Source organism: Aquarana catesbeiana, linkage group LG12, assembly GCF_042186555.1.
Source record: "Aquarana catesbeiana isolate 2022-GZ linkage group LG12, ASM4218655v1, whole genome shotgun sequence".
Taxonomy (NCBI): domain Eukaryota; kingdom Metazoa; phylum Chordata; class Amphibia; order Anura; family Ranidae; genus Aquarana; species Aquarana catesbeiana.
In genome coordinates, this window is record NC_133335.1 from 17,752,782 (window position 1) to 17,780,313 (window position 27,532).

Below are 27,532 nucleotides of genomic sequence, written 5' to 3' on the forward strand. Positions count from 1 at the left end.
CGAATGCAACATTGTAACTTTAGGGGTTATTTACTAAAGGCAAATCCGCTGTGCTCTACAAGTGCACTTAGAAGTGCAGTCGCTGTAGATCTGAAGGGGATATGCAAGGACAATAAAAAAAACAACATTTTTGCTTTCACACGATTGGATGATTGAAGTCAGCAGAGCTTCCCCTCAGATCTACAGTGACTGCACTTCCAAGTGCACTTGTAGCGCACATTGGATTTGTCTTTAGCAAATCAACCCCATAGTAAACAAACAGAAGCTCTGCTGACTTTCATCATCCAATCATGTGCAAGCAAAAATGCTATTTTTTTTTTTTTCCTTGCACGTGATTGGGTACTTTTTGCAAAGTGAAACTTCTCATTGACTAAGCTCTGGAGCAACTGCACTTTGCAAAGTGCATACATATGTTCATGTGCGCTCTGTCAGCTCAAATAGGGAGAAATGGGCGATGAATCTCCTCTCTATAGTGGGGAGTCCATGCATGAGAGTTCAAATGCAGCAAGAGGTGTGTAGATCCCTGTAGACAGTAAAAAACAAAGAAGAGAGCAGCAAAGCGCACAGTCTATTTAGCTTTAGTAAATCAACCCCAATGTCTCACAAGGTGAGAGGATGTCGATCTGTGTTAAACACATCTGTGGCAGCCAAAACGGCACAGGCACCAGGGTTTACACAATTGCTGAGAATGTTTATCAGTCTGCTGCAGGTGAAGGAAGCTTTTCCTCAGTCTCCTCTCTCTGCCACAAAGCGAGAGGCTGCAGCAGGGGCTCATCTGTGTCCGAGATATCTGTACCCTTTAAAAACTACACAGGCACCAGGGTTTTCATGATTGTGTCATCTCTGAGCCTGCTGAGAATATTTATCCGTCTGCTGCAGGTGAGGGAAGCATTTCCCCAGTCTCCTCTCCGCCAGCGATCAAACTGCAATATTGCAACTTGTCTCACAAGGCGAGTGCCTGCAGCGGGGGGCTTATCTGTGTCAGAGATATCCGTGCCAGTCAAAAACGACGCAGGCGCCCAGATTTACATGATTGGGTCATCTCTGAGCCAACATCAGCCCAGGAATAGATATTGGGTGATGCCTGATCTTAGATGGCGCTGTCCTTCTGGGGAGAAAAGCCGATGAAAGCATTGTCAGGGGGAGCACTGTGATCTCTGTGAGAGGTAATAAATAGAATGGAAACGTTTCACTGATAACTGAGCATGCTGCACTTACTATGAAAAAAATATATGATGCTAGGTCCACTTTAATCCAAACTGCAAGATTTCTGAGCAATTCATCCACCTACCCTGTTTCCCCGAAAATAAGACAGTGTCTTATATTAATTTTTGCTCCCAAAAATGCACTAGGTCTTATTTTCAGGGGATGTCTTATTTTTCAATGAAGAAGAATACCAGCACTGTTTACCAGTATGTCTTGTACTTTAGACCCTTCAGCAGAAAAGCAGTCACCCCCTAAAGTGACACACTGGTTCAGAGGGGGGGTTTGAAATGGGGAGATCACTTAAAATAACACAGGGGGGATCAGAGGGGGGAATCAATAAAAATGGCACAGGAGGATCGGGGGGGGGGGGTTTACCATTTTAGTACCTCCTGTGCCATTTTGATTCCCCCCCTCTTCTGATCCTCCTGTGCCGATTTGATTCCCCCCCCTCAAATCCACCATGTGTCATTTTAAGTCCCCCTCCCCCCACCCCTGTGCCAATGGACAGTTTAGTCTCTCCCCCCTCCCACCTTCACCAGACATCCCCCCCCTCACCTCAGTCACCCCTGTGGCGGCGAGATTCCACACAATGTGCCCGACTCCTGTGCCTGGCAGCGGCAGCGCGGGCTCTCTGACGGGCGACATTCCCCTGCGCAACATCAAGGATGTCACTCGTCATCCAGAGAGCCCGCCGCAGCTCACTGATTTAAAGAGACCTCGCACTGCCTGAACAGCTGCGGCCAATCAGTGAGCTGCGCAGCGGCGCCTGCCGCTACGGTCCAGAGTCAGACGACTTATTATCGTGTGCATGCCTTATGTTCGGGGGATGCCTTTTGTTCATGGGATGCCTTATTATCGGGGAGGTCTTATTATCGGGGGATGCCTTATTATCGGCGAGGTCTTATTATCGGGGGATGCCTTATATTACAACGAGAGGCAAAACTGGAAGTAGGCCTTATTTTCGGAGGATGTCTTACTTTCGGGGAAACACGGTATGTCTGACAATAACAGATCATCCAAGAGATATTCCAGCAAGTCGTAAAATCTCGGCTCTTTAATAAGCACTTAGGGGGCTGATTTACTAAAGGCAAATAGACTGTGTACTTTGCAAAGTGCAGTTGCCCTCTGCAGGTGCAGTAAATAAGTAAATAAGCAGAAGATCTGCTGACTTCCATTATCCAATCATGTGCAAGCTTTAATTTTCCTTGCATATGATTGGGTACTCTTTGCAAAGGGAATCATTACCGTATTTACTAAGCTCTGGAGCAACCGCGCTTTGCAAAGTGCACAGTCTATTTGCCTCTAGTAAATCAACCCCTTATCGTTTTATAATTCATCATGCCTATGTCATCTACAACTAGCCATACTCAAAGTGTTTAGATGCTAAGCTAAGGCTTAAACCCAAAAGGAAACATTTATTATATTGCAGCTTACCGATTCTTAGATGGGGTGGCTGCATTTGTCTTCTTTTTTTTAGACTTTCTTTATTGTTTTTTTTTTTTTTTCACCTGATGATCTGGCCAGTAAGTCTGTTGTCTTTCAAAAGAACAAGCTCTCTTGCAGTTACAGAGATGAGGCAAACCATTTAGCGCTGACAGGGGTGATTACAATAATCAGCTTTCATTTATTTATGTAAAACCTTTATCCCAAAAAAATAAATAAAAATTGTTTGCGGCAACTGGTTATAAAGTGTGCGCTGGAGTTTGGCTTTATTTATTAGTGTATCTAAAGTAGTAGTAAAGTTGCTAATATTTCTAACACTTCCCTCCCCCCACAGACTTCCGATGCTGGTGGCAAAATGTGCCCCCTGTGCTCTTTCATCCAGAGTGGGGGACGCTCTAATACAGGTGTATTACTGGCCAGACCACCAGGTCGAAACAGAGGGGGGGAGACTAAAAAAAAATTAAAAAATGATGCAGCCACCACATTTAATGATTGGTGAGCTGCAATATATTACATTTTTGGGTTTAATACCGCTTTAAGCATTGGGAGATCCCTTCATTTGCAACCTAAAAGATCATAATCCTTCATTTTTTTTTAATGAATGCAGTGAGGTGCTGCCAATTCTTCTTGGTCAGTTTTCTAGTACATATTATAAAAATAAAAAACAAAATAAAAATAAAAAATCTTATTGGTTGTTTATGGAAGCACATACTGTACATTTCAAACAAGTGTTAATAGAATTCGGTGATTTCTTTATCTGACACTAGAGGGCAGCATAGTTGCTTGTTTTGATTAGACAGATCTGTAAAGTCTATATGAGTCCCCCACCCCCCTCCCACTCCCATAACCGAACCTAAAGACATCTTGCACTAGGTGACCATGTAATGTTTACTTTTTTTACCATCCCCATTGTTTCAAAGTCCCTATACTTTGAATTAGTCCTTTGTTTTGTGCAGCCATGGCTGGATTGCTTGTAGACAGAAAGTGACTGCAAGGAGGCTGCATGCAATCAGCAGTAATGAGATGTAACAAAGGATAAATATATATATATATATATATATATATATATATATATATATATATATATATATATATATATATATATATATATATTAAAAATAAAGACTTTCTTTTTTAAAGCCAATTCTTTATTATACACAGAGCTTTAGCAAAAATAAAATAAAAAATATCACACATTGCTTAATGAGCACATGGACACTCACTCTAATAGATACAATAATCATTTCTCATATAATGAAATATAATAATATACACAGAATAATAAATTGAGAGACAGAATGGTAATTATACGCAGATACAAACATACATAAAATAAAAACCCAGGCAAAAATAAATAAAAAATCATAAAGCTATATAGTTAGTTATATGCATGTTTTTTGGTTTTGTTTTGTTTTTTTTGAGTGGGGTTTGCCCACTTTTTTTAATTTTACTTTTTAAATGTGTATTTGTAAAAAAAGTAAAAATACATGTACACATATTTACCGTTCTCTATATACAGTATACTATCAAGCCCCCTTTCTTATTTGTGGCTGGCAGATGTAGTACTGCAATTTGACCACATGGTGGCACTACAGGACATGCCTAGATATTACATTGCCAGCACTAGAAGCATTCACCGTACAGATACAGGACATTGCAGTGCATGCATAAAGAATAAAGTGGTGGAAGGAACCATCCTGCCCGTACAGGTGATCCATTTACAGCATTTGGAGTTGGAACTCATTAGAGCTCCACATATACATAGTGTTTGTATAGTGAGGACTCCTTGATTATTGTACTTTCATTGTTGGCCCAGGCTCCAACAAGTGTCTTTTATCTGTCACTGCACAGATAAGCTCCTCATTAGCTGGACAGGTTATCAGTACAAGGTTAACCCTTTCTTCTCAAGGCTGGGAACATTGTAGCTTATGGCAACTGTTCCTCTATTGCATGGGGATTGCCCAGATCTTAGCAGATACCCCCCCCCCCCCCAAGTCAATCATTCTTGAGGTTGGATTTTACTGGCTCCACCTAGATAAGGCTGGGGGTGACAGCTCAGTGCATGGGCATACCTGTACAGGTGATTTCAACGGGTCACAAGCTCTTGAGCCTATTTCTGGGAAAGCGTCTTATTTGCACATTAGTGATGTCTTCAGAGAAGTGCTAACAAACTCCAGAATTCAGCATTTTTAAGTTGCTCTTACCGTACGGTGCAATGATCGACGTCCTCTAAGGAAAAGTGACGCAAAACTGCACATTGACCCCCCCCCTCCCGTGTCTTTCCACCAAATCCCTGAACAAAGCCTCAACCTGGCCATCCAATGTGCCTATTTTCAGTTAGGCTGGCCATACATGTTCAATTTTCTTGTACAATTTTAGATTCACCTTAAACTATGTAGTGCACGGGTCTGCCTAATTGGAAACAATTGAAAGTTGTTCAGTTTTCACCTCGTATTATTTGGTTTTTGGTAAACCAATCATTTCAATCACTTTTCAGCCACTGGGAATAGCAAGGGGATTGCAAGTAATGGCCGAAAACTAGAAAACCTACCACCTACCAAGTCAGATTAAGCATCAGAGTTTGGTCGATTGTAAAAGTCAAATCTGGGCAATAAAAATACAATTTATTAAAAGAAGTTGAAATTTAAATAAGAGAAAAAAAAAAACATGGCAATTTTGTTGACCAGGAAATAAAAGTTTAGAGTTGTCCCAGAACAAGGGGTGAAGGGAACTCTTCCAATGGGGAAAGCCGTCTATGCGAATTCCCTTCACTTTGAAAACTGAGACTCTTTCCTGTTCCATCCTGAACTAAATTAAATGTTTTAATGTCTGTTAAAAAAAAAATTTGGCCTACACACACATGATTTTTCTTTTTTTTTTCCCCCCAAACCTTAACAGGAGACATCAAGCAGCTTCTGGATAAACAGAACAGGAAAAAAAAAAAATTAGCATTGCAATTCCATGCAGGCTTATCAGTCCATACTGCTATTTCCCAGCCTCCCATGGCTAAGATGAGAGAGCCTGGTAAGTTAAAAGGGACCTGCAGGAGACAGAATTCCACTGGGTCTGCTGTCACCTGTCTGTGCTGTGGTGTCAGAGGAATGCGGCTGGGGGGACAGGTGCCATCTGGTCAACACGTGTGGGCCTGCCTCAATCAAAGTTAAAAAAAAAAAGTAACCTTCCCTGAAACTCTTACTAACAATTTCAGTACGACACAGAAGGGGGGGGGGTGCTCATAGAGATTATAGACGTGCTGGATGGTAAAATGGTTAAATTGGCCACAAATTGCCCCCCATTAAGCTTGAGATAGCGCTGTATGGCAGGAGGGAGGGGGGTGCAGTTCATGTTTTATTTCAAAGAGTTATACATTTGTGGGTAAAAAATAAAAATATAATTGTAACTATAGAATAACACTTTCTAAACCAGTGATCTCCAAACTGCAGGCCCGGGGACCGGATGTGGCCCTTGGCTTGCCTTTATCTGGCCTTTTGAGGCACTATTCCACCAACTGACACCATTGATAAGGCATTATTCCTCCCACTGACATCATCGATGGGGCACTATTCTTCCCATTGGTACCAACAATGAGGCACCATTCCTTCGATTCAAACCATTACTTATGCCCACTGATACTGGGGTATATCCAAACTGCGGCCCGGGTGCCGGACTTGGCCCTTGACTTGCCTTTATCTGGCCCTTGGGCACTTTTCCACCAACTGACACCATAGATGGGGCAGTATTCCTCCCACTGACATCATTGATGGGGCACTATTCTTCCCATTGATACCAACAATGGAGGACTATTCCTTCCATTCAAACCAATGATGGGGCATTGCTTATGCCCACTGATAACGGGGTATCTCCAAACTGTGGCCCGAAGGCTGGATGTGACCCTTGGCTCGCCTTTATCTGGTCCTTGGGGCACTATTCCACCAACTGATACCATCGATGGGGCACTATTCCTCCCACTGACATCATTGATGGGGCACTATTCTTCCCATTGATACCAACAATGGAGGACTATTCCTTCCATTCAAACCAATGATGGGGCATTGCTTATGCCCACTGATAACGGGGTATCTCCAAACTGTGGCCCGAGGGCTGGATGTGACCCTTGGCTCGCCTTTATCTGGTCCTTGGGGCACTATTCCACCAACTGATACCATCGATGGGGCACTATTCCTCCCACTGACATAATTGATGGGGCACTATTCTTCCCATTGATACCAACAATGGGGCACTATTCCTTCCATTCAAACCAATGGGGGGGGCATTACTTATGCCCACTGATACCGGGGGATTTTTTTGCTCCCAATGGTCACAGTCCAGACCCCCTAAAGTCTAAAGGACAGTAAACTGGCCCTTTGCTTAGAAAATTTGGAGACCTCTGACCTAAGCTAAAAATGCCCCTCACCTTGGTAGATATTACTATATTATTCTGACCCCCCCGCCCAAAATACTACTTTTTGGTCTATTTACAGCAAACACAGTAACACGCCTCGCCTTTATTTTTGTACTTTAAAACAACCCGTAGAATGTAGGACATAAGGCCTAAAATTTAAAGCAATCAATTTTAGCATAGATATCCTATGGTGGAAAAGTATTTTAATCATATTATCTGTATGGATCACAAACAATTCCAAAGGGGGTGTTTACAGAGACTAAAGGGCTGAATATTTGAATCCAGCATTCTGTGGAGACATTTCATATCTAATCAGGGAAAGTGCAATGGTGGTTGTGTTTACTTTTACGTTTACATTGATTAGCGGCGGGTGTGAACCTGTACATATAAACACAATCTCTAAAATCTCACACTTTAACATGCTAATGCCATTTTATCTTTCAGTGTTTCTGATTAGAGATTTTGCAAAAGGAATAGTGACAGTCCAGTAATATAAACAAGGCAGGGTATAAGGCATGAGTGTGGATCCTCTCAATATGCAACAATCAAGACATCAAATGTTCAATCTTTTCATTAAAATAAAAAAAAATCTGGGGATCCTGCCATGAAAGTCCTTGTTGGGATACTTAAAGTGGTTGTAAACCCCCCCAAAAAAACCCCTGTAAGACAAACAAAGGCATAATGAGCTAGTATGCAGCTCATTATGAAATACTTACCTTAGATCGAAGCTGTTGCAGCGGCCCCTGCACACCGCTGTGACTGGCGACATGTCTCCCGGAGTTATTTCCGGATTCGCTGGCTCTGGTGCTGTCATTGGCTGGATCCGCGATGATAAATATCTCCTAAACTGTGCAGGTTTAGGAGATATTTACAGTACCTACAGGTAAGCCTTAATATAGGCTTTACCTGTAGGTACAAGCGGTGTAACAGGGTTTACAACCACTTTAAGCCAGCCATAGATGGATCGAATCTCGGCCCGTTCAGCAGGGACCGGCTGAGATTCGATCGACTCCAGTATGACCAGCCTGTCGGATTTTTTGCATGCAAAAAAAAATAACGCTGGCTGAGAGATTCTCCCGTCAACACAATCAGTGTGGAATCGAGTGGTATGGGTTGCAGGAGAGAATTTTGCATCTATGGCTTGCCCTTAAAGGATAAGTTCACCTTTGGAAACATGTTACATGTTCCACCCGTTTTAAGGGTGGAAAATATAACATGTTCCCAATGTTGCAGCCGCTGCCCGATTCCCCTCCCCTCCCCGTGGCAGCATATTGGGGAGAAGTTCCCTAGCTTTCACTTTTTGAAAACAGTGCAGCTGTGCGGGGCTCCGCCCAAACGGCCGCGTCATTCATTCACGCAGCTCTGTGTATGAATGAACTACAAGTCCCCCCGACATCCTTTGCGGCTGCACGGCTTGTAGTTTTCGTGGCGCTGTGGGGCGCCCTGGTAGTTCATTGATTCCCCCTGTCAGTGTGCACTGACTGATCTGCAGGAGACATGCAAGGCACCCGCTGTTTCCTGATCGCGGGGGGCAATGCTTTACACTACAGGCTCCAAAAAATAAATAAATAAATGCACTTTTTTTTTTTTTTAAATTGAACTTATCCTTCAAGCCTGGTTCACACTGATGCGATTTCAGATGCAATGTAGGTCGCACTGAATTGCATGGCAATGGAAATAACATTGCTTCTAATGGGGCCTGTTGACATCAATGCAGTACAGCTGAGTTACGACTTTGGGGAAAGGGTCCTGCACTACTTTGGTGCAATTTACAGTGCAATTTATCCCCATAGAATATACAAACCACACCCGAAATGCAGCCAAAATCACAATACATAATCGCACTGCAAATCGAGTTCAAAATCGCATCACTGTAGCGTGAACCGAGCCTTACTGTTACGGGTGTGAGCACCGTGTCCCTATCGTGGTACTGCATTGTCACAATGTCACATGCGGCCCTGGTGGGGAACAACAGGCAGGCGTGCCGCAACACACATTGGGGGTTATTTACGAAAGGCAAATCCACTTTGCGCTACAAGTGCACTTGGAAGTAAAGTCGCCGAAGATCCGAGGGGGACATGCAAGGAAAATAAAAAAAACGGCATTTTAGCTTGCGCATTGATTGGATGGTAAAATCAGCAGAGCTTCCCCTCATTTTAGATCTTCCCCTCAGATTTACAGCGACTGCTGTAATGCAAAGTGGATTTGCCTTTCGTAAATAACCCCCATTGCGCAGGCGTGATCCACCATCAAGAAGCTGACCAAGAGCAATGATGGGCAGCTGACATTGAAGCGAATGCATTTAGACGGGAAGTGGCTGAAAGAAGCTGAAGGAGATCTGAGATGCAAAACAGAACATGTAGATTATTTATTCTTTAGGGCCCATTCACACCACATGCAGTGGGAAGCAGGAGGATGCATTTTTTTTATTGCACTCCAGGTTATTCTATTGGCATGTATTGCAGTACAGTGAAAAAAAAAAAGTACAGCAAGCTGAATATTTTTGCACTGCAAATGCACAAAAACGCACGCAAATGCACAAAAAACGCACTGCAACACATAAGATCCCAAAGAAGAAAGAAGATGGGAGTGACCTCAAAGAAATTGCATGCAAACGTGTGTCAAATGCATGTCACTGCGCGTGCAAAAATGCGCAATAAACGCAGTTTCGCGGCCTGAACTGTCATTCAGGTTGGTTTTACATCTCCGCTAAATCAAACGCGACCCTCGCCGACAAATCCCCCCCCCCCCCCGCAGGACCGACGTCGTCTTACAACTTCGCAGCGCGTTACGCTCGATCGACCCGACAACGGTGTGCAAACAGCGTGAAGAAAAGACAAAAACAGCGGACCGAATAAAAGGCGGTTTGTAAAGAGGAGATCCACATTTGTTTAAAGGAAAGAAAATAAAGAAAGAAAAACTTATTTGAACAAGTGAGCCTCTCCCATTGTCTGGGTAAAGTGTCTGCTTAGCTGTCACAAAGGGAGTTTTCTTGTTTGGCTACTATGTATTGAGATGTGCAGAAATGGGGGGATAAGTCTCTGAAAGACCCCATGTAGTCAGTCTAATCTCATGGACCCCTCTCTCCCTCTCTCTCTTAAACACAGTTAATGATTAGTGACCTAAAAAAAAAAAAAAATCCTCCCTTTTCTCTCTCTTTCCCCAGTGCAGGTATAGTGGAGGAGGAGCAGGCAGGGAGATTGCCTTCAGATACAATAAAAAAAAACTTTGCACAGCTCTATTATAGGGGTGGGGAGGAAAGGCATCCAAAAAAACTCACAGCTCCAGGCACCTGCTGAAATGGGGACACTGCAACACGGAGGCACGCCCCCCTGCCTGCTGACTGGCCCGGGCTTGACAATACTCATCTGCATAGCCCCTCCCCCGGCCTGGAGGGATGCATATTAGTCAGTGGAGGGCTCAGCAAAGTCAGTGCCTTTCCTTTAAATCCCAGAGCGTGGAGTCCCATGTAAAGATCCTTCTCTGTGTGCTGCTGCTGCTGCTTCCTCCTCAGCAAGATGCCTCGATCATTCCTGGTGAAGAAACACTTCTGTGCCTCCAAGAAACCCAACTACAGTGAGCTAGAGAGCCAGACAGGTAAGCCCATCAGATACAGAAAAGCTGAATGTCTCCTAAACTGTGTGCAAAGTGTTTAATCTCATTCTAGGCAACTGATACAATTCAATTCATTGTGCTACAATGCTATTGTACATTGCTTTGTGCAAGTGTTATTATAAGATGCATTGAGCTACAGTGTTATTATAAGATGCATTGTGCTAGCTATTATAAGTTGCATTGTGCTACAGTGTTAGTATAAGTTGCATTGTGCTAGTTATTATAAGATGCATTGTGCTACAGTGTTATTATAAATGCATTGTGCTACAGTGTTATTATAAGATGCATTGTGCTAGTTATTATAAGTTACATTGTGCTACAGTGTGATTATAAGTTACATTGTGCTACAATGTTAATAAAAGTTGCATTATGCAAACAATTTAATTATAAGAGTTGTTATGTTTTATCATACAGCATGCATAAAGTTAGCTGCTCAATTTTGCATGAATCCATACATTTAAGCATGCAACGTTTGTCTTTCCTAGTACTGTTCTTCGAAGAATATTTTTCTAGTTGTATGCTTACATATTTTTTAAATTCTATTCTTTATTTACACAACTTATATAAAGTTTATTGTGATGCACAAAGTATAAGTACCAAATACAGTGAAATGCATAATATATATATATATATATATATATATATACAATGTATACTATATTTGAAAAGTAGACAATGCATATTATATATAAACAGTATACAGTGTATACTATATATGAAAAGTAGACAATGCATACTGTATATGAAGAGTATACAATGTATACTATATATGAAAAGTAGACAATGCATACTGTATATGAAAAGTATACAATGGATACTCTAAATAAAAAGTATACAACGCATACTATATATGAAAAGTATGCTATATATAAAAAGTATACAATGTATATTATAAATAAAAAGTATACAATGCATACTATACAGTATATGAAAAGTAGACAATATATACTATAAATGAAAAGTATACAATGCATACTATACAGTATATGAAAAGTAGGCAATATATACTATAAATGAAAAGTAGACAATAAATGGCAGCATGTATGTGTTGCATGCTTTTTGCTTGTATCCTCTTTGTGAATATATATGTAGTGTAAGCATGGTTCTAGATTAAGGATCTTAAGGTTGTGTTTTTTTTTTTTCCCATTACAGTGTATATCTCTCCATTCCTCTACGACAAATACCCCATACCTGTCATCCCCCACCCGGAGATCCTGACCACCGGAGCTTACTTCCCACCTTTGGTCTGGGACACCAGCTTACTTACCACCTTCTTCACCACTGACCCCGACTACAGCAAGTCCCCCATCTCCACGTCCAGCGACGACTCCAAGCCCCTGGACCTCACGTCTTTCTCCAGTGAGGACGATGAGGGCAAGACCTCCGACCCCCCCAGCCCGGCCTCTTCGGCCACAGAAGCCGAGAAGTTCCACTGCAACCAATGCAACAAGTCTTACTCTACTTTTGCTGGACTGTCCAAACATAAGCAACTGCACTGTGACTCTCAAACCAGAAAATCTTTCAGCTGCAAATACTGTGACAAGGAATACGTCAGCCTTGGGGCCCTGAAGATGCATATCAGGAGTCACACGCTTCCTTGCGTCTGCAAAATCTGCGGCAAAGCCTTCTCCAGACCGTGGCTTCTGCAGGGACATATCAGAACTCACACAGGTAAGGGTCTTCTCTTCATCTCTGTATAACTTTTTCTCAAAAGTTCTTAAACTTTTATTAATTAATTTATTTATTAATTATATGTAATGGCAGTTGAAGGACTTGAGATCCTAAGCCTTCATTTTGAGGTCAGCTGCTTCCTTTTAGGATGGTTGTGTGTTGGTGGTCGCGGGGAAGCCATGAGTTTATTTTGGAATGACAAAGGGGGGAAAAAAAAAATAAACATGGATTATTTCAGCTACGGCAATTCTTCTTTAGGATTTAGAGCGGATGTTGTTTAGGGTGGGCCTATGAATTGCACCTGTTACTGTACAGTTGTAGGGCATGTGTACTTGCAGCTGTCGGATTGTATTGCGATGCATTGCATCCAGTCTGATTGTTGTGAGTTGTATGGGGCTAATTTCACACCCTCTTCAAGTGCCAAAGGCTATGCAAAGGGAAATCAAAAGCCAATAATTGTGTTGGATAAATGCCTCATAGGCGCAAGCCTAGCGCCATGTGCCCATTAGCATCTTGTACAAAGGCTGAATGCCAATTCAATTAAGCACTTTATTTCCACAACCTAAAAATCTGACACGCCCTTGAAGACCCAACACCTAGTCCCTTTGACGGGGTAATTGGGATCTAATTAAAAACTGTAAAGTGAATATTTTATTCTTGATATCTCTTAAAGCAATTTCTTAAAATTTTTTTTTTTTTTGACAGGTGAAAAACCCTTCTCCTGCACGCATTGTAACCGGGCCTTCGCAGACCGCTCAAACCTCCGCGCCCACCTGCAGACACACTCCGACGTCAAGAAGTATCAGTGCAAATCCTGCTCCAGGACTTTCTCCAGAATGTCGCTCCTTCACAAGCACGAGGAAACGGGCTGTTCTGGAAGCCATTGAACGCTCCCTTGTGCACAATTGACTTTTTTTTACAGACAGTGCAGAGGGAGTCAAGTCTCTCCCCCCCCCCCTCCCCGAGTTCAAATATTCCCTGGCTATGGTGTAGCAAGCGCACAGCAATCACGTGGGGACCCTTTACACTTAAACATGCTCTTAGGTGCCGAAATTAGCTCTCTGCCTTCCAGACTCTCCTTGCTATTTCCTAAGATAACACTACATTCATGTGTACACTACACAGTATTTTCAATGAACCTGCGACTGCAGAACTTTTGCGGCAAAAGAGAAAAAAAAAAAAAAGTTACTTTTTTAACCTGTATTTTTGGAAGCAGAGACTAATTCCTCTATTTTTTTTATGAAGGACAGAATGAAAGTGTTAGAATAAAAAGTGTCTTATTTTTATGTTCATGTGTATATATATACATATATGCAAGGCAAGTACTTTTCAGCAAAAGGTGTTACTATGCAATAATAATATCACACTTTACAGGGCAGCTGTTTGGATGCGGCACAATGATGGATCTTTAGAGGCCGCTCCGGGAACAATGGTCAGGAAAAGCGAGAGCTTGTCGCTGTTACCAAATAACAATTGTGTTTACAAAGCTCTCCAGCACCTGTTAATACAGCTCTTTAAAACAACTGCCTTTCACGGGCACTCAGATTAATAGTGGGCAGTTGTCAGGCCATACAATGGATGATTGTGCAAGTCAGCCCGCAGACAGGTGAACCAGCAGGAATACAAAAAAAAAAAAAAATTGTATGTCTATTGACAGGTGTCAGTTGAATGCATTTTTTAGCATCTGTACATTTTTTTTTTTTTTGTATGATTTGTTTTTTATACATAATCCTTACAAAAGAAATGTTTACATTTTGAAAGGTACACTGGTATTTATATTTTTATCTGCCACATTTTGTACTGTTGAAACATTTTTTTTTATAAACACATTTTATTGATATTCAATAAATAAAAAAAATTAATTTATAAAACAATGTTGCTTTTCTCTTTTTTTTTTTTTTTTTTTTTTTTTTTGTTATTGAGATTGATGTTATTAAAAGCAAAAATGGTACAAGAATCTTGTTGGCTTCAACCCTAAAAGAAAAGTTGGGTGGTTAAATAAAATAAATTAATAATTTTATACTTTGATCCAGGAGCGGTCGGTCCATTAGGGGCGCAGAGGCGCCGCTCCCCTGCAGGGCGCCGGACTCATATGTTTGTATGAGGTTTTTTTTTTTTTTTTTTCAAGCCACATGATTAGAGCCTGAGTCTCTAATTGGCTTGAAAAAGGTTGGGCTCGGGGCGCAGAGCACTGCGCCCCTAACCCACCCACTTGTGACAAAGGGAATTAATATTCGCTATCATCTTCCGGCTTCTCCCCCTGGCCAATCAGGACAGTAGCCGAATCAGGTTGGCCAGGAGGAGAGGCCGAGGAAGCTGTGGAGGGGTGAGTGCAGGGGGGGGGGGGCGTCACTTTTTGAGGGGTGAGTGCAGGGGGGGGGACATCACCGTGGAGGGGTGTGTGTGTGGGGACCCTAACCGTGGAAGGGTGTGTGTGGGGGGACCGTCACCGTGGAGAGGCTGAGTGCGGGTGGAACTGGGGGGGTCTGTTTGCTGCCCCCCCTCAAAAAAAAAGTTTAGCATCAGCCGCCACTGCTTTGATCTCTGAATGGTACTAAGGGCAGATAAACCAATTGTGCAGACTGTGCAGTTGCAGAAGGGCCCTCTTGGATTTAGGGGCCCATTCATACTAAATGTGGGTCATATGATATGGCTGTTGAGATTCCTTCTTATTGTGTCTAGACCTGGACACAGCTAACATCTATCTAGCTGTCAATCAATACGCAATGGAGTGGATTTACTAAAACTGGAGTCGAACTGAACTCTCAAAAAAAAAAAAAAATTGGCTGGAATTGAGCTGTAGGGCGAAGTTGCCCAGTCAGCATCGGATGGCCAATTCTGCAGCGTTGTCATGTGATCAACACTGCCAAGAACAAGCAATACTTGGGCGTTGATTTGCTAAAACTGGAGAGTGCAAAATCTGGTGCAGCTTTGCATAGAAACCATAGAAAACATAGAAATCAGCTTACAGGGTTTTTATCAAACCTTCAGTAAACAAGCTGAAGTTAGAAGCTGATCGGCTACCATGCACAGCTGCACCCACTTTTGCACTCTCCAGTTTTAGTAAATCGACCCCTGAATAAGCGTTCTTGTCGAATGGGGGCCCAAAAATTTGGTCTTGCGCAGGTCACTAAACCGTATGACCCCCTTTGTTAATATCAGGCGGTCAAGTATTATTGGGGGTCCTAATTTGTGAAGTAAAGACAAAATAACTGATCAGAAAATTACATTTCAGTTGTCTTAAGTCTGTAGTACATCCGATTCAGCAATAGTGCATGCTGAGCCCTGCAGTTCTACGGCAGCTGCATCCTCTATATGACAGGTGCACACTAAGAGAGTCAACATTCTACCAGGGAAGGGCGAAAAGCAAAACAATACACTGTACTCTCCGCGAGGAAATCGGAAACACCTGCTGCTTTCAGTGTCTTAAAGCACTTGTTCATTTCTATATCATGTTTGAAAGGCAGGTGGGGTGAGTGAGCAACAAAAGGCGAAGGGCACTCGGGGTCCAGATCATTCAAAACTTTACTATTTTTTTTCTTCCTTTTTTGGAACTTCATTGTTTCACCTCTGGGGAGAGATAAAGAACGACAACCCGAGCTGCGCTCATTAGGTTTTAAATGGGGACAAGGTGGCCTCAGGAGAAAATTGCTGCTTGGGCAAGTTCTTAAGTTGAAAAGACATGGCCCGTGGCTACTACATGACCTCTCGAATACATACCTGTCAATCTGCAAAAAGGGGACAGATGATTGTTGACGAGATATTCTGTGGGGACTGACGATCCAGCATCTGTGTACGTATGATGAAGTCCAGTGACCTGCTATGATTTTTTCAGTAGGCCTTGCAGGTATCACAGCAGCCAATACGAAGATGGTTGGTCACAGATGTGGTGCAGCCTCAGGGCCTTGCAGTGTCTGCTCTGCCCCTTACAAGTTAACAGCAGAGTGATGAAAAGATAATGGAAGGAGCAGAATAACTTAGCCATAGCCTGCAGGTAATGTTTTGGAATCATCAGGGCATTTAAAGTGTTTTATTGCAGGTGCCATTATAATGCATTTAGTTCTAAGAAAACCACCCTGTGAAGGAAACATTTCAGATGTAAACCCTGCAAACCTGCCTGTTCACCTGGGCATGTTATCCAGTATAGTCATTATCATTATTATTGCTGTTTAAGAGGACCAGACCCTTGTCACCAGACCCACTTTTTATCTAGAATTTTATAAATTATCCACTAAGCCAGTTGTCTCCAAACTGTGGTCCGAGGGCCAGATACGGCCTTTTGATAGCTTTTATCCGAACCTTGGGGCACTATTTCTCCCATTGACACCAACACCTGGGTACTATACCTCTCACTGATAATAATGATGGGGTACTATTCCTCCTCCTACTGACCACCAACCCCAAGGCCATGTTTGTTCTCACTAATGTTGGGCTTGGGACATTTCTACCCTCACTGACCACAATTCAGCCCCCTAAAGCCTGAAGGACAGTAAACTGGCCCTTTGTTTGAAACGTTTGGAGACCCTTGCTAAGCTCCAGATAATGCTGGTCATGCATGGCTTAAAGGAGAAATACAGCCAAAGCTCGTTTGGCTGTCCTTCTTCTGTGGATCACAGGAGTGCAGTTTGTTCTACCCTCCTGTGACCCGTTTTCAGCAGCTCGGGGGCTGAAGCCCGCTGTTGGCTGCCGTCACAGAGCCAATCAAGGCTGGGGAAAGATCGCAACCTGGACCAGCACATGGCTCAGCCTCTCAGCGAGAGAGCAGAGAGCCGGTGACTGACAGGAGTGCTCTGCACTGAGAATTGAGCGATCAACAGTCTTTGATCGCTCAGTTCTCAGTCTTAGAGTAGGTGGGGAACAGATGCAGCCTCGGACTGATGCTTCATCCACCTAGGTAAGTGTTATTTCTAAAAAAAAAAAAAAATCCAAACTTCTTTTTTAAAGAAGAATGCCAGGTGTGGCTTTTTGTACATACATACATTGGCCTACCTTGGACCAGTGTAACTATGCACCATACCTGTGGGATCCCTCAAGAACAGTGGTTGTCAACTTATAAGCTAAAGAGGGCCTCAAATGCGTCCCCTGACATCCCCAAAGGGCCGTACATCAGTGGCCTGCTGGTGGATTGTCCTTTTGGGGGGTGGCAAACATGCACCAACCCCCCCATGGGTGGTCCGGCGGGCTTACCCGCTGTGTGGCGGGGCTCTCCTGCATTAGCGGGCTGTCCTCCTCTCCTCCAGTGCGGGCAGGGGCGGCTCTGATGTCCGTTCCTCAGGCTTCCTCCCCTGTGTGTCTCCTCTTCCACCAAAGCGCTAGGCGTCCAATAGGGTCACCTGGTGCTTTGGCCAATTTGGGAAACAGGTCTCGCAGACCTGCCTCCTGATTGGCAGGGAAGAACTGTAGTGCGGCCATAGCGATAATTAATTCGCTATCAGCACACAACAAAGTGGGATCAGGACACAGTGCTCTGTGCCCCGAGCTCACCCTATTTTGAAGCCTATTAGAGCCTCTGGCTCTAATCATGTGCTTCAAAATACACACCCCCTCCTAACCCCGCCATAGTAATTCATGTGTCCGGCGTCCTGAAAGGGGCTGGGCACATGGATAGGGAGGGCGGCGGGGGGGGGGGGGGGGGGGGGGGGGGGCGCCCGTACGCCCACAATGCACACGCCGCCACTTACATACATAATGTTTAATATACAGTATGTAATTTCTGAGAGGGCTGTCAGAAACTGCAAAAGAAATGAGGGTCAGAGAGTGTGGGTACATTGTTGACTAGGGACATGCTGCAGAAGACAATACGAAGCTGGGAACATGTTACCTGAGGCTAGTAGGGATCAATGCATTTACCCTAATCAATGTTCCCACTACAGACTGCTGAAGTCCGAGGGCCACACATCCTATACCAAAGGGCCGCATTTGGACCTCAGGCCACAGGTTGAGCACCAGGGCTACAGAAGCTAGGCACTACTATTTCAGTGATCTATACTAGCTTTTGGTCCCCGCGCCAAGCTGCTGCCCTGTTGCTTTCTGAACACAGGATGTCAGCCACTTGGCGCAGGTGCCATTCAGAGAGTGCTTTGCATTTTCTAAATGAATGCAAAGCATTCTATGATTGGACCAGGTGGAGAGTGAGGCATCACCGCACCACCTCATCGAATCAGAGAACGCTTTGCATTCATTCAGAACATGTAAAGCACTCTCTGAATGGCACCCGTGACAAGCAGCAGGCATCCTGTGTTCAGAATGCATCAGGGCAGACGCTTGGCACTGGACCCAGAAGCTAGAGGAGATCAGTAGTAGCGGTGTCTATTACAGTGATTTCCAATGTCATAGAACAGCCTTTTTCAATCTTTTCAACACAGAGGAACCCTTAAAATAACTTTCTGGGCTCTCGGAACCCCTGCTAAAAAATTACTATCTACAACTCATGATACATTAGTGTGATGGTCAGTGGGAAGAATGCTCCTCACACTTGTCATTGGGAAGAATTCCCCCCTTACAGATACCTAAAAAGATCAATGATGTCAGTGGGAACTTATCTGAGAGGCTCATTGCCCAAGGAACCCCTAGCAATCTCTGGAGGAACCCTAGGGTTCCATGGAAGCTTGGTTGAGAAACCCTGTTCTAGAGGGATCCCACATGTATGGTATATACATACAGTAGTTACATTGGTCCAAGCTGAACCAATGTAGCTATTTAAAAATATCCATACCTGGAATTCTGCTTTCATTTCTCTCATTCAGGCCAGCAACCTGAACAAGAAAAAAATGGCAACTGAATCGCTCATCCATGCTAAAGAGCTTGGATGGAGAAAGCTCTACCTGCTGGCTATTGTGTTTAGGAGGCAGCAGTACCAGACTTTTGTTAAGCCGGGTGATGCTTGCAGGGCTGGCTACGGATCAAATTTCGGCTCTGATTTAGTAGGAATCAGCCACATCTATGGCTAGCTTAAAGTGTAACTCCACTTTTGCTGAGAAGAAAAAAACATTCCCCTCCGAGTGATCCATATACATTGCAAGGATTTTAACAAACTTTGTTGCATATTCTACCTTTTGTTATTCTGAAGAAATCCCTGAGTGTTTCTCTGTGCCCCTGTTCTGAGTCTAATGGGAATGGTTTCATAATTACCAACCAGTTGCTGCAGCTGTAGCATACTAATGAGGAAATGGGGCAGGGTCTGCATTCTTTTAGACGTGATTTCCTATTGGGAGTATCCCACCAAAAATGACATTTTTGTTGCAGGGGATGCCAAAAATCTGACTTGTATCTTAGTGCAGACTTCTGGGAAAATCAGTGAGCCAATCACACAAGCAGGAAATGATGTTTCTGGGGGGCGTTCTGTATGCATTCTATGTACAAAACACCTCCAGGTAGCCATATTGCATTGGAATTACAGAAAATTACAGTGGCTGCAGATTGAAAAGGAAAGGTAATTTTAAATAACGTTCAATTACAATATCACTTGTGTCGCAATTGTATACGCTATATTATTTTTTTTTATAGGTTTTTTTTTCCCATGAAAGTGGAGTTACCCTTCAAGCAATGTTGTGCCTGATCAAATTTTAGTGTTCTTATAGAGTACAACCACACTAAGTATATAAACTCTACCTATATGACATTTAGCTTGCTAAAGCACTGTCTTATGAACAATAGCCAATTTTTTACATTTTTTTAATTATATCTCCTGATCTCCTCCAGCCTGCTTCAGCCACTTCCTGTCTACATGCACTTGCTCCAGTGTTGGCTTTCCCTTCATTGTTCTGAACTGACTTCCTGGTGGTGACAACTTCGGACCATGCCTGCAAAATATGCATTGGCACAGCCACTTGTAATCCCTACCAGGGTTGCATGTGACAGTGAGACAACGATTGTCCCATGACCGGCGTTGGGCCCCAGATTGGCAAGTCTGCAGGGGACAGTGACACATTTTTACAGCCAGAGCTACTTTTTATTTCAACAAGGCTGTAGCTGCTTTTGTATTTTTCTCTAGAAAGTTGAGTTGGGCTTAAGGCTGGGTTCACACTGCTGCGGTGGCAGACATCGTATGTGATTCGCAGCGCACTGCTGTTCACATCACATGCGATGTCTGTGCTGTGCGATATCAGCCATACAGATAGTATGGCTGATATCGCACTGCATTCGGTCCAAACTCGCACAGGACCCTTTTTTTTGTTCGGACCAGGATCGGATCGCATGGGTGTTCACACCGAAAATGTCCGAATTGTCAGTTCGCAGTGCGATATGCGGGCTGAACTGGGGGTGTCATTAACATTGTATGACACTCCCCAGCAGTTCGCATATGGCAGTGTGAACTGCCGTGCGAGTTGGTGCGATGCGGGAACCCGCAGTAAATTCGCTGCGTTCCCGCAGCGCAGCAGTGTGAACCCAGCCTTAAATTCTAACTAAAGTCTGCAAACATGCACATGCCAGCATCTTCTCCCTGGCGTGCGGGGCCTTTGGCCATCTTGATTGGCTGGTGAGGGGTGGTGTGACACCTGCCCATGCATGTACAGAGAAGCTCAAGTATATGTAAACCCTCACCTTGTATAAAATCTTTAAAATAGAAATGAAAGGCAAAATGTATATATATATATATATATATATATATATATATATATATATATATATATATATATACAGTGCCTTGAAAAAGTATTCATACCCCTTGAAATTTTCAACATTTTGTCATGTTGCAGCCAAAAACGTAAATGTATTTTATTGGGATATTATATGATAGACCAACACAAAGTGACACATAATTGTGAAGTGGAAGGAAAATGATGAATGGTTTTCAAAATGTTTTACAAATAAATATGTGAAAAGTGTGGCGTGCATTTGTAATCAGCCCCCTTTCCTCCGATACCCCGAACTAAAACCTAGTGGAACCAATTGCCTTCAGAAGTCACCTAATTAGTAAATAGAGTCCACCTGTGTGTAATTTAATCTCAGTATACATACAGCCGTTCTGTGGAGCCCTCAGAGGTTTGTTAGAGAACCTTAGTGAACAAACAGCATCATGAAGGCCAAGGAACACACCAGACAGGTCAGGAATAAATTTGTGGAGAAGTTTAAAGCAGGGTTAGGTTATAAAAAAATATCCCAAGCTTTGAACATCTCACGGAGCACTGTTCAATCCATCATCCGAAAATGGAAAGAGTATGGCACAACTGCAAACCTACCAAGACATGGCCGTCCACCTAAACTGACAAGCCAGGCAAGGAGAGCATTCATCAGAGAAGCAGCCAAGAGGTCCATGGTAACTCTGGAGGAGCTGCAGAGATCCACAGCTCAGGTGGGAGAATCTGTCCACAGGACAACTATTAGTCGTGCACTCCACAAATCTGGCCTTTATAGAAGAGTGGCAAGAAGAAAGCCAGTGTTGAAAGAAAGCCATAAGAAGTCCCATTTGCAGTTTGCGAGAAGTCATGTGGGGGACACAGCAAACATGTGGAAGAAGGTGCTCTGGTCAGATGAGACCAAAATTTAACTTTTTTGGCCTAAAAGCAAAGCGCTATGTGTGGCGGAAAACTAACACTGCACATCACCCTGAACACACTATTCCCACCGTGAAACATGGTGGTGGCAGCATCATGTTGTGGGGATGCGTTTCTTCAGCAGGGACAGGGAAGCTGGTCAGAATTGAGCCAGAGAAGTGCAGACAAAGCAATAAAATGCAAAAGTACTCCAAAAGTGCAATCAAAGTCCAATAAAAAGGAAAAAAGTGACAGTTCATATAAAACAAATAAAGTGCATGTGCAATGTGCAGCACGAACGAATGAAATCCACTTCATCCAATTACTATCACCAACCGTGGTGCGCCACTCGTTTACCCCAGCCTCTCACCTCATAAAGAGAACCCTACAGGTCTAGTCAAGCCTTGGTATGGATATAACCTGGATCCTCAGCAATCGATCTGTTCCCACAGATATCCACAGCGGTGCTGGTACCAGGGTGGACTTCAGGCTCATCCCATATAGTATGGTCATACAATAAAGAGGGGGGGCTCCATAGTGCAGTATTTCAATCTAATTTATTTAAAGCAACAAGTAGTAACTTACAGTATAAAATCCTCAGTAACAGCTATGTAAGGTACTAGACTTCATCAAAGGGTGATGGCATTAGACACCTGACTCCATCACCCTTTGATGAAGTCACGTGTTCAGTGACGCAACGCGTCAGGGAGGAGCCAGATGTCGTCACTTCCGGTTGCAGACGAAACCGGAAGTACCTTATATAGCTGTTACTGAGGATTTTAAACTGTAAGTTACTACTTGTTGTTTTAAATAAATTGGATTGAAGTCCCAGTCTCATCATAAGTCATTAATCACCGGCAGTAGTAGTATAAAAAAAAAAATTACAGAAAAAAAAAATTCCAGTAAATATCCTGTAGTTTGTAGACGGTATAACTTTCACGCAAACCAATCAATATACACTTATTGCGATTTTTTTTCTTTATCTAAAACATGTAGCAGAATACATTTTGGCCAAAATTTATGAAGAAATTTGATTTTTTCATATTTTTTTATTGGATATGTTTTATAACAGAAAGTAACAATTTTTATTTTTTCTCAAAATGTTTTTTTTTTTTTTTAAATTTATATGAGGAGCTGTGCTCCTTATATTTATTTATTGTATTTGTGTGTATTTCACTTTGAGTTGCAGCTTTTGTTTATAGGTTAACAGTGCAATTCTTTTCTTTACATTACTTTTTTCCTATATATTGCAAAAAAATAAAAAACCCAGTGGTGATCAAATACCACCAAAAGAAAGTTCTATTTATGTGAAAAAAAATATAAATTTAGTTTGGGGACAGTGATGCATGACCGCGCAATCGCACGGTGCTAAATAGCAAAAAATGGTCTGGTCATAAAGTAGGTAACATTTTCCAGAGCTGGAGTGGTTAAAATGCCTTCTTTTTTATAAGTGACCATAAAACCTCTGATCTCAGCTGCATAAGAGCTGGGGAAGGGGATACAGCAGCAGACTGGTCTTCCCTGTGAATGGCTGTGTAGGTGTGTCTGTGCGGGGGGGGGGGGGGGGGGATGTCAGGACAAATTTGATCACTGGAGAAGAGCATGGTAAGTTCCCTGCACAGCAAGAATAAAGAATACTGACCCTGCTGTGCTCTCATGCCCAATGTGGTCAGTTTTAAGTAGGAAAGCAGAGTGACTGACAGGAACACCAGGAATTTCACACAAAGGAAGCAATATAAAGAAAACAGGAGACTTTCTAATACTAGTACATGGTACAGCAGCCACATATCAGGAATATGAAGTGTTGGGTTTACATATTCTTTCATTTATCCTAACGCTGAGGCATGGTGGCCATGCGTAGCTCGGTGTACATTTTACACAAGACTGTAAACAGGCAGTTAGGTTTGTTTTATTGCATGAAAAAAAATAACTTGTGTCTTCTGCCATAAAACAACGTCCTGCTCGCAGTTTTTTTTTTTTTTTTTAATTTTTAACTTTAGTTCCGCTTTAGGACAACGGTATAGAAAGTGACTCCATATGAGCTTTCTATAGGCATTCTTTTGTTGTAAAGTAGAAAAGGCAGTTCTATTCTAGTGGAATACACATAGAGATCTGGTAGGATTTTGAGACCTGGGGGGGAAATGTCCACAATGACAAGATTACATAAGGCAGGTCATAGGGTAGGTGACCCTGCTAATCATTGTAAAATGTGAAGGACAACCAGACGGGGATGGTATGTGGCCATGACACCTCATCTACATGATAACCTTCAGCTTGTTTTATTATACAGGAGTCTTCCAGAAATGATGGAACCTTCCAATCCAATGACATCGTCGATGATGATTGTACAGATGGAACCTTCCAATCCAATGACATCATCGATGATGATTGTACAGATGGAACCTTCCAATCCAATGACATCATCCATAATGGTTGTACAGATGAAACCTTCCAATCCAATGACATCATCCATGATGGTTGTACAGACCACGTTATGTGATATTGTAGAAAATACATTTTAGTGATCATAGGGTGTAGGGTGTAGTAATGATCCCATTCATAGCTCTCCATGGACAGGGCCCCCATTTTGTAGACTGCCCCCATATTCTGAAGATTGTCCCACCAGGGAGCAGTCAGCACACAAATGACACATGCAGCGCCTCGCCATCTGTTGGTGCCACAGGAAAATGTCCTCCCAATTTTCCAGGAGTGGTGCTACTATGTTCTTCTTGTGTCCTGGGAGGAGTACTGAGGCGGGTTGGCTTCATGGGGTATAGCGATGCATGTTACAGGGTGCTCTGGTGTTACCCCATAGATTCCGGCCTTCCGGTGTTTTGTCACTATTGCCCATGTATTGCCACCATTGCTTGTGTTTTGTCACTATTGCCTATTTATTGTCACCATTGCTTGTGTTTTGTCACTATTGCCCACGTATTGTCACTATTGCCCATGTATTGCCACCATTGCCTGTGCTTTGTCTTTATTGCCCATGTATTGCCACCATTGCCTGTGCTTTGTCATTATTGCCCCATGCATTGCCACCGTTCCCTGTGTTTTGTCACTATTGCCCATGTATTGCCACCACTGCCTGTGCTTTATCACTATTGCCACCATTCCTTGTGCTTTGTCACTATTGCCACCATTCCCTGTGCTTTGTCACTATTGCCACCATTGCCTGTGCTTTGTCACTATTGCCCCATGTATTGCCACAATTCCCTGTGTTTTTTCACTATTGCCCATATATTGCCACCATCCCCTGTGTTTTTTTTCACTATTATTTTTATTTAAGGTACTTTTATAGAGCCGTCAATTTACGCAGCTCTTTACATATACATTGTACATTCACATCGGTCCCTACCCTCAAGGAGCTTACAATCGAAGGTCCCTAACTCACATTCATACACATATTAGGACCAATTTAGACAGAAGCCAATTAACCTACCAGCATGCCTTTGGAGTGTGGGAGGAAACCGGAGTACCTGGAGGAAACCCACACAGGCACAGGGAGAACATGAAAACTTCAGGCAGGTAGTGTCGTGTTTGGGATACTAATGCCATCATTGCCTGTGTTTTGTCACTATTGCCCCATGTATTGCCACCATTTCCTGTGTTTTGTCACTATTGCCCATGTATTGCCATTATTGCCTGTGTTTTGTCACTATTGTCCCATGTATTGCCACCATTCCCTGTGTTTTGTCACTATTGCCTGTGTTTTGTGAATAATTGCCCATGTATTCACACCATTTCCTGTGTTTTGTCACTATTGCCATTACCTGTTTTGTCACTATTGCCCCATGTATTGCCACCATTCCCTGTGTTTTGGCACTATTGCCCATGTATTGCCATTATTACATGTGTTTTGGCACTATTGCCCATGTATTGACACAATTCCCTGTGTTTTTTCCACTATTGCCCTTGTATTGCCATTATTACCTGTGTTTTTGTGAATATTGCCCATGTATTGACACAATTCCCTGTGTTTTGGCACTATTGCCCATGTATTGCCATTATTGCCTGTGTTTTGTCACCATTGTCTGTGTTTTGTGAATATTGCCCATGTATTGACACCATTGCCTGTGTTTTGTGAATATTGCCCATGTATTGAACCATTGTCTGTGTTTTGTGAATATTGCCCATGTATTGACACTATGGCCTGTGTTTTGTGAATATTGCCCATGTATTACCAACATTGCCTGTGTTTTGTTACTACCCCCCACGTATTGTCACTATTGCCATGACTCCAGCATTACCCATGGAGGCCACCATTGCTACTTTTACCCTTTGCCCACGTTTTGCCACTATTGCTTGTGTAGTGTCACCATTGACAACAATGCAGATCTTTTATGTGAGGAGGACAGACATTTATATGTGAGGGGTGATGTAGGAGAGGATGATTATTATATGATGTATTAGAGGTGAGGGTTGTCTGTTCTATATGCGAGGACTGCCATTTCTGTCACTTCATCCCCTCACCTCAGCGAGGAGCAGCTGAGGGATACAAGGAGCCGCTCAGCAGCCAATCACAGCCGGCCCTTCGCAGCCCGCCAATTTCGCCCCGCCTTCCCATTGGCTGTCGGCGGCTCTCGCTCTCTCTGAAGATGGCGGCGGCGTGTCAGGTGAGAGGAGTGAGAGAGAGGCGGTCAGGGGCCCCGGACCTACCTGAGCGGTAGGTGCTCCTCATAACACGGCCGTGAGGAGTGTAGTCTGTGTGTAATGGCCGAGTGTGTCAGGGCTCCGCACAGGCCGCCATTACTATGTATGGAGGACAGAGGCTTCGTGTTACGTATCTATGGGATGATATCACAGTCTGTGCTGCTGTTTCCTCTTTTATATATAATATTTATGTGTGTTTTGTATAAATAATAATATACAGATTTATATAATAAGGTGTGAGGTGACAAAAGGACATTCCTGCATTTGCTTTCCAAAATTTCCTCTTCTTAAAGAGCTCCCCTCCCCCCATCGCTCTCTCTTCTATTGCAGCCACACCTGTACAGGGGGTGTGTCCTCTCCCCCTTCTCTCATGATGCACTGCAAAGCCTAGCAGCCAATCACCAGATCCTGACTGTGTGACGGTGGGCGGGATGATACAGCCCTATATAAGGATGAGCTCAGGCGCGATTGCACCTCCACGTGCCCTTCCCAGGAAACTGACACCGTGCAGCGATAATCACAGCACAGTGAGACATTTCCTGGTCCGTGGGCGCACATATCAGGATATGTCTCACTGCGCTGTGATTAGCGCTGCACGGTGTCAGCTTCCTGGCGTGGGTGTGGGCACGTGGAGGTGCGACCGCGCTTGAGCTCATTTTTCACTCTATAATAGTCCCCACCACCATTGTTAATTTAGTCGACTAAAACATTTTAGTCGACTAAAATGACTAAAACATTTTAGTCGACTAAATGAATACTATTTTAGTCGACTAAAATACGACTAATACAATTGAGATGACTAAAATACAACTAAAACTAAAAGCCGTTTTAGTCAAAAGACTAAAATGAGACTAAAACTAAAATGCCATTTTAGACCTAAGACTAAAATTAACACTGCCCACCACCCCGCTCTTCTATCACTAACCACTTCAGCCCCGGAAGGATTTACCCCCTTAATGACCGGGCCATTTTCTTGCGATACGGCACTGTGTTAGTTTAACTGACAATTGCGCGGTCGTGCGACGCTGTACCCAAATAAAATGTATGTCCTTTTTTTCTCTCCACA

General features: G+C 43.2%; 1 protein-coding gene across 1 annotated transcript; it reads left to right on the top strand.

The window, feature by feature from the left end:
• Positions 1-10,458: 10,458 nt before the first annotated feature.
• Positions 10,459-14,211, top strand: SNAI1 (snail family transcriptional repressor 1). The gene is made up of 3 exons (XM_073607271.1): positions 10,459-10,648; positions 11,819-12,337; positions 13,043-14,211. Exons 1-3 carry the CDS (start codon positions 10,570-10,572, stop codon positions 13,222-13,224), a joined length of 780 nt encoding a protein of 259 aa, XP_073463372.1. The 5' UTR covers positions 10,459-10,569; the 3' UTR covers positions 13,225-14,211.
• The last annotated feature ends 13,321 nt before the right edge of the window (positions 14,212-27,532 follow it).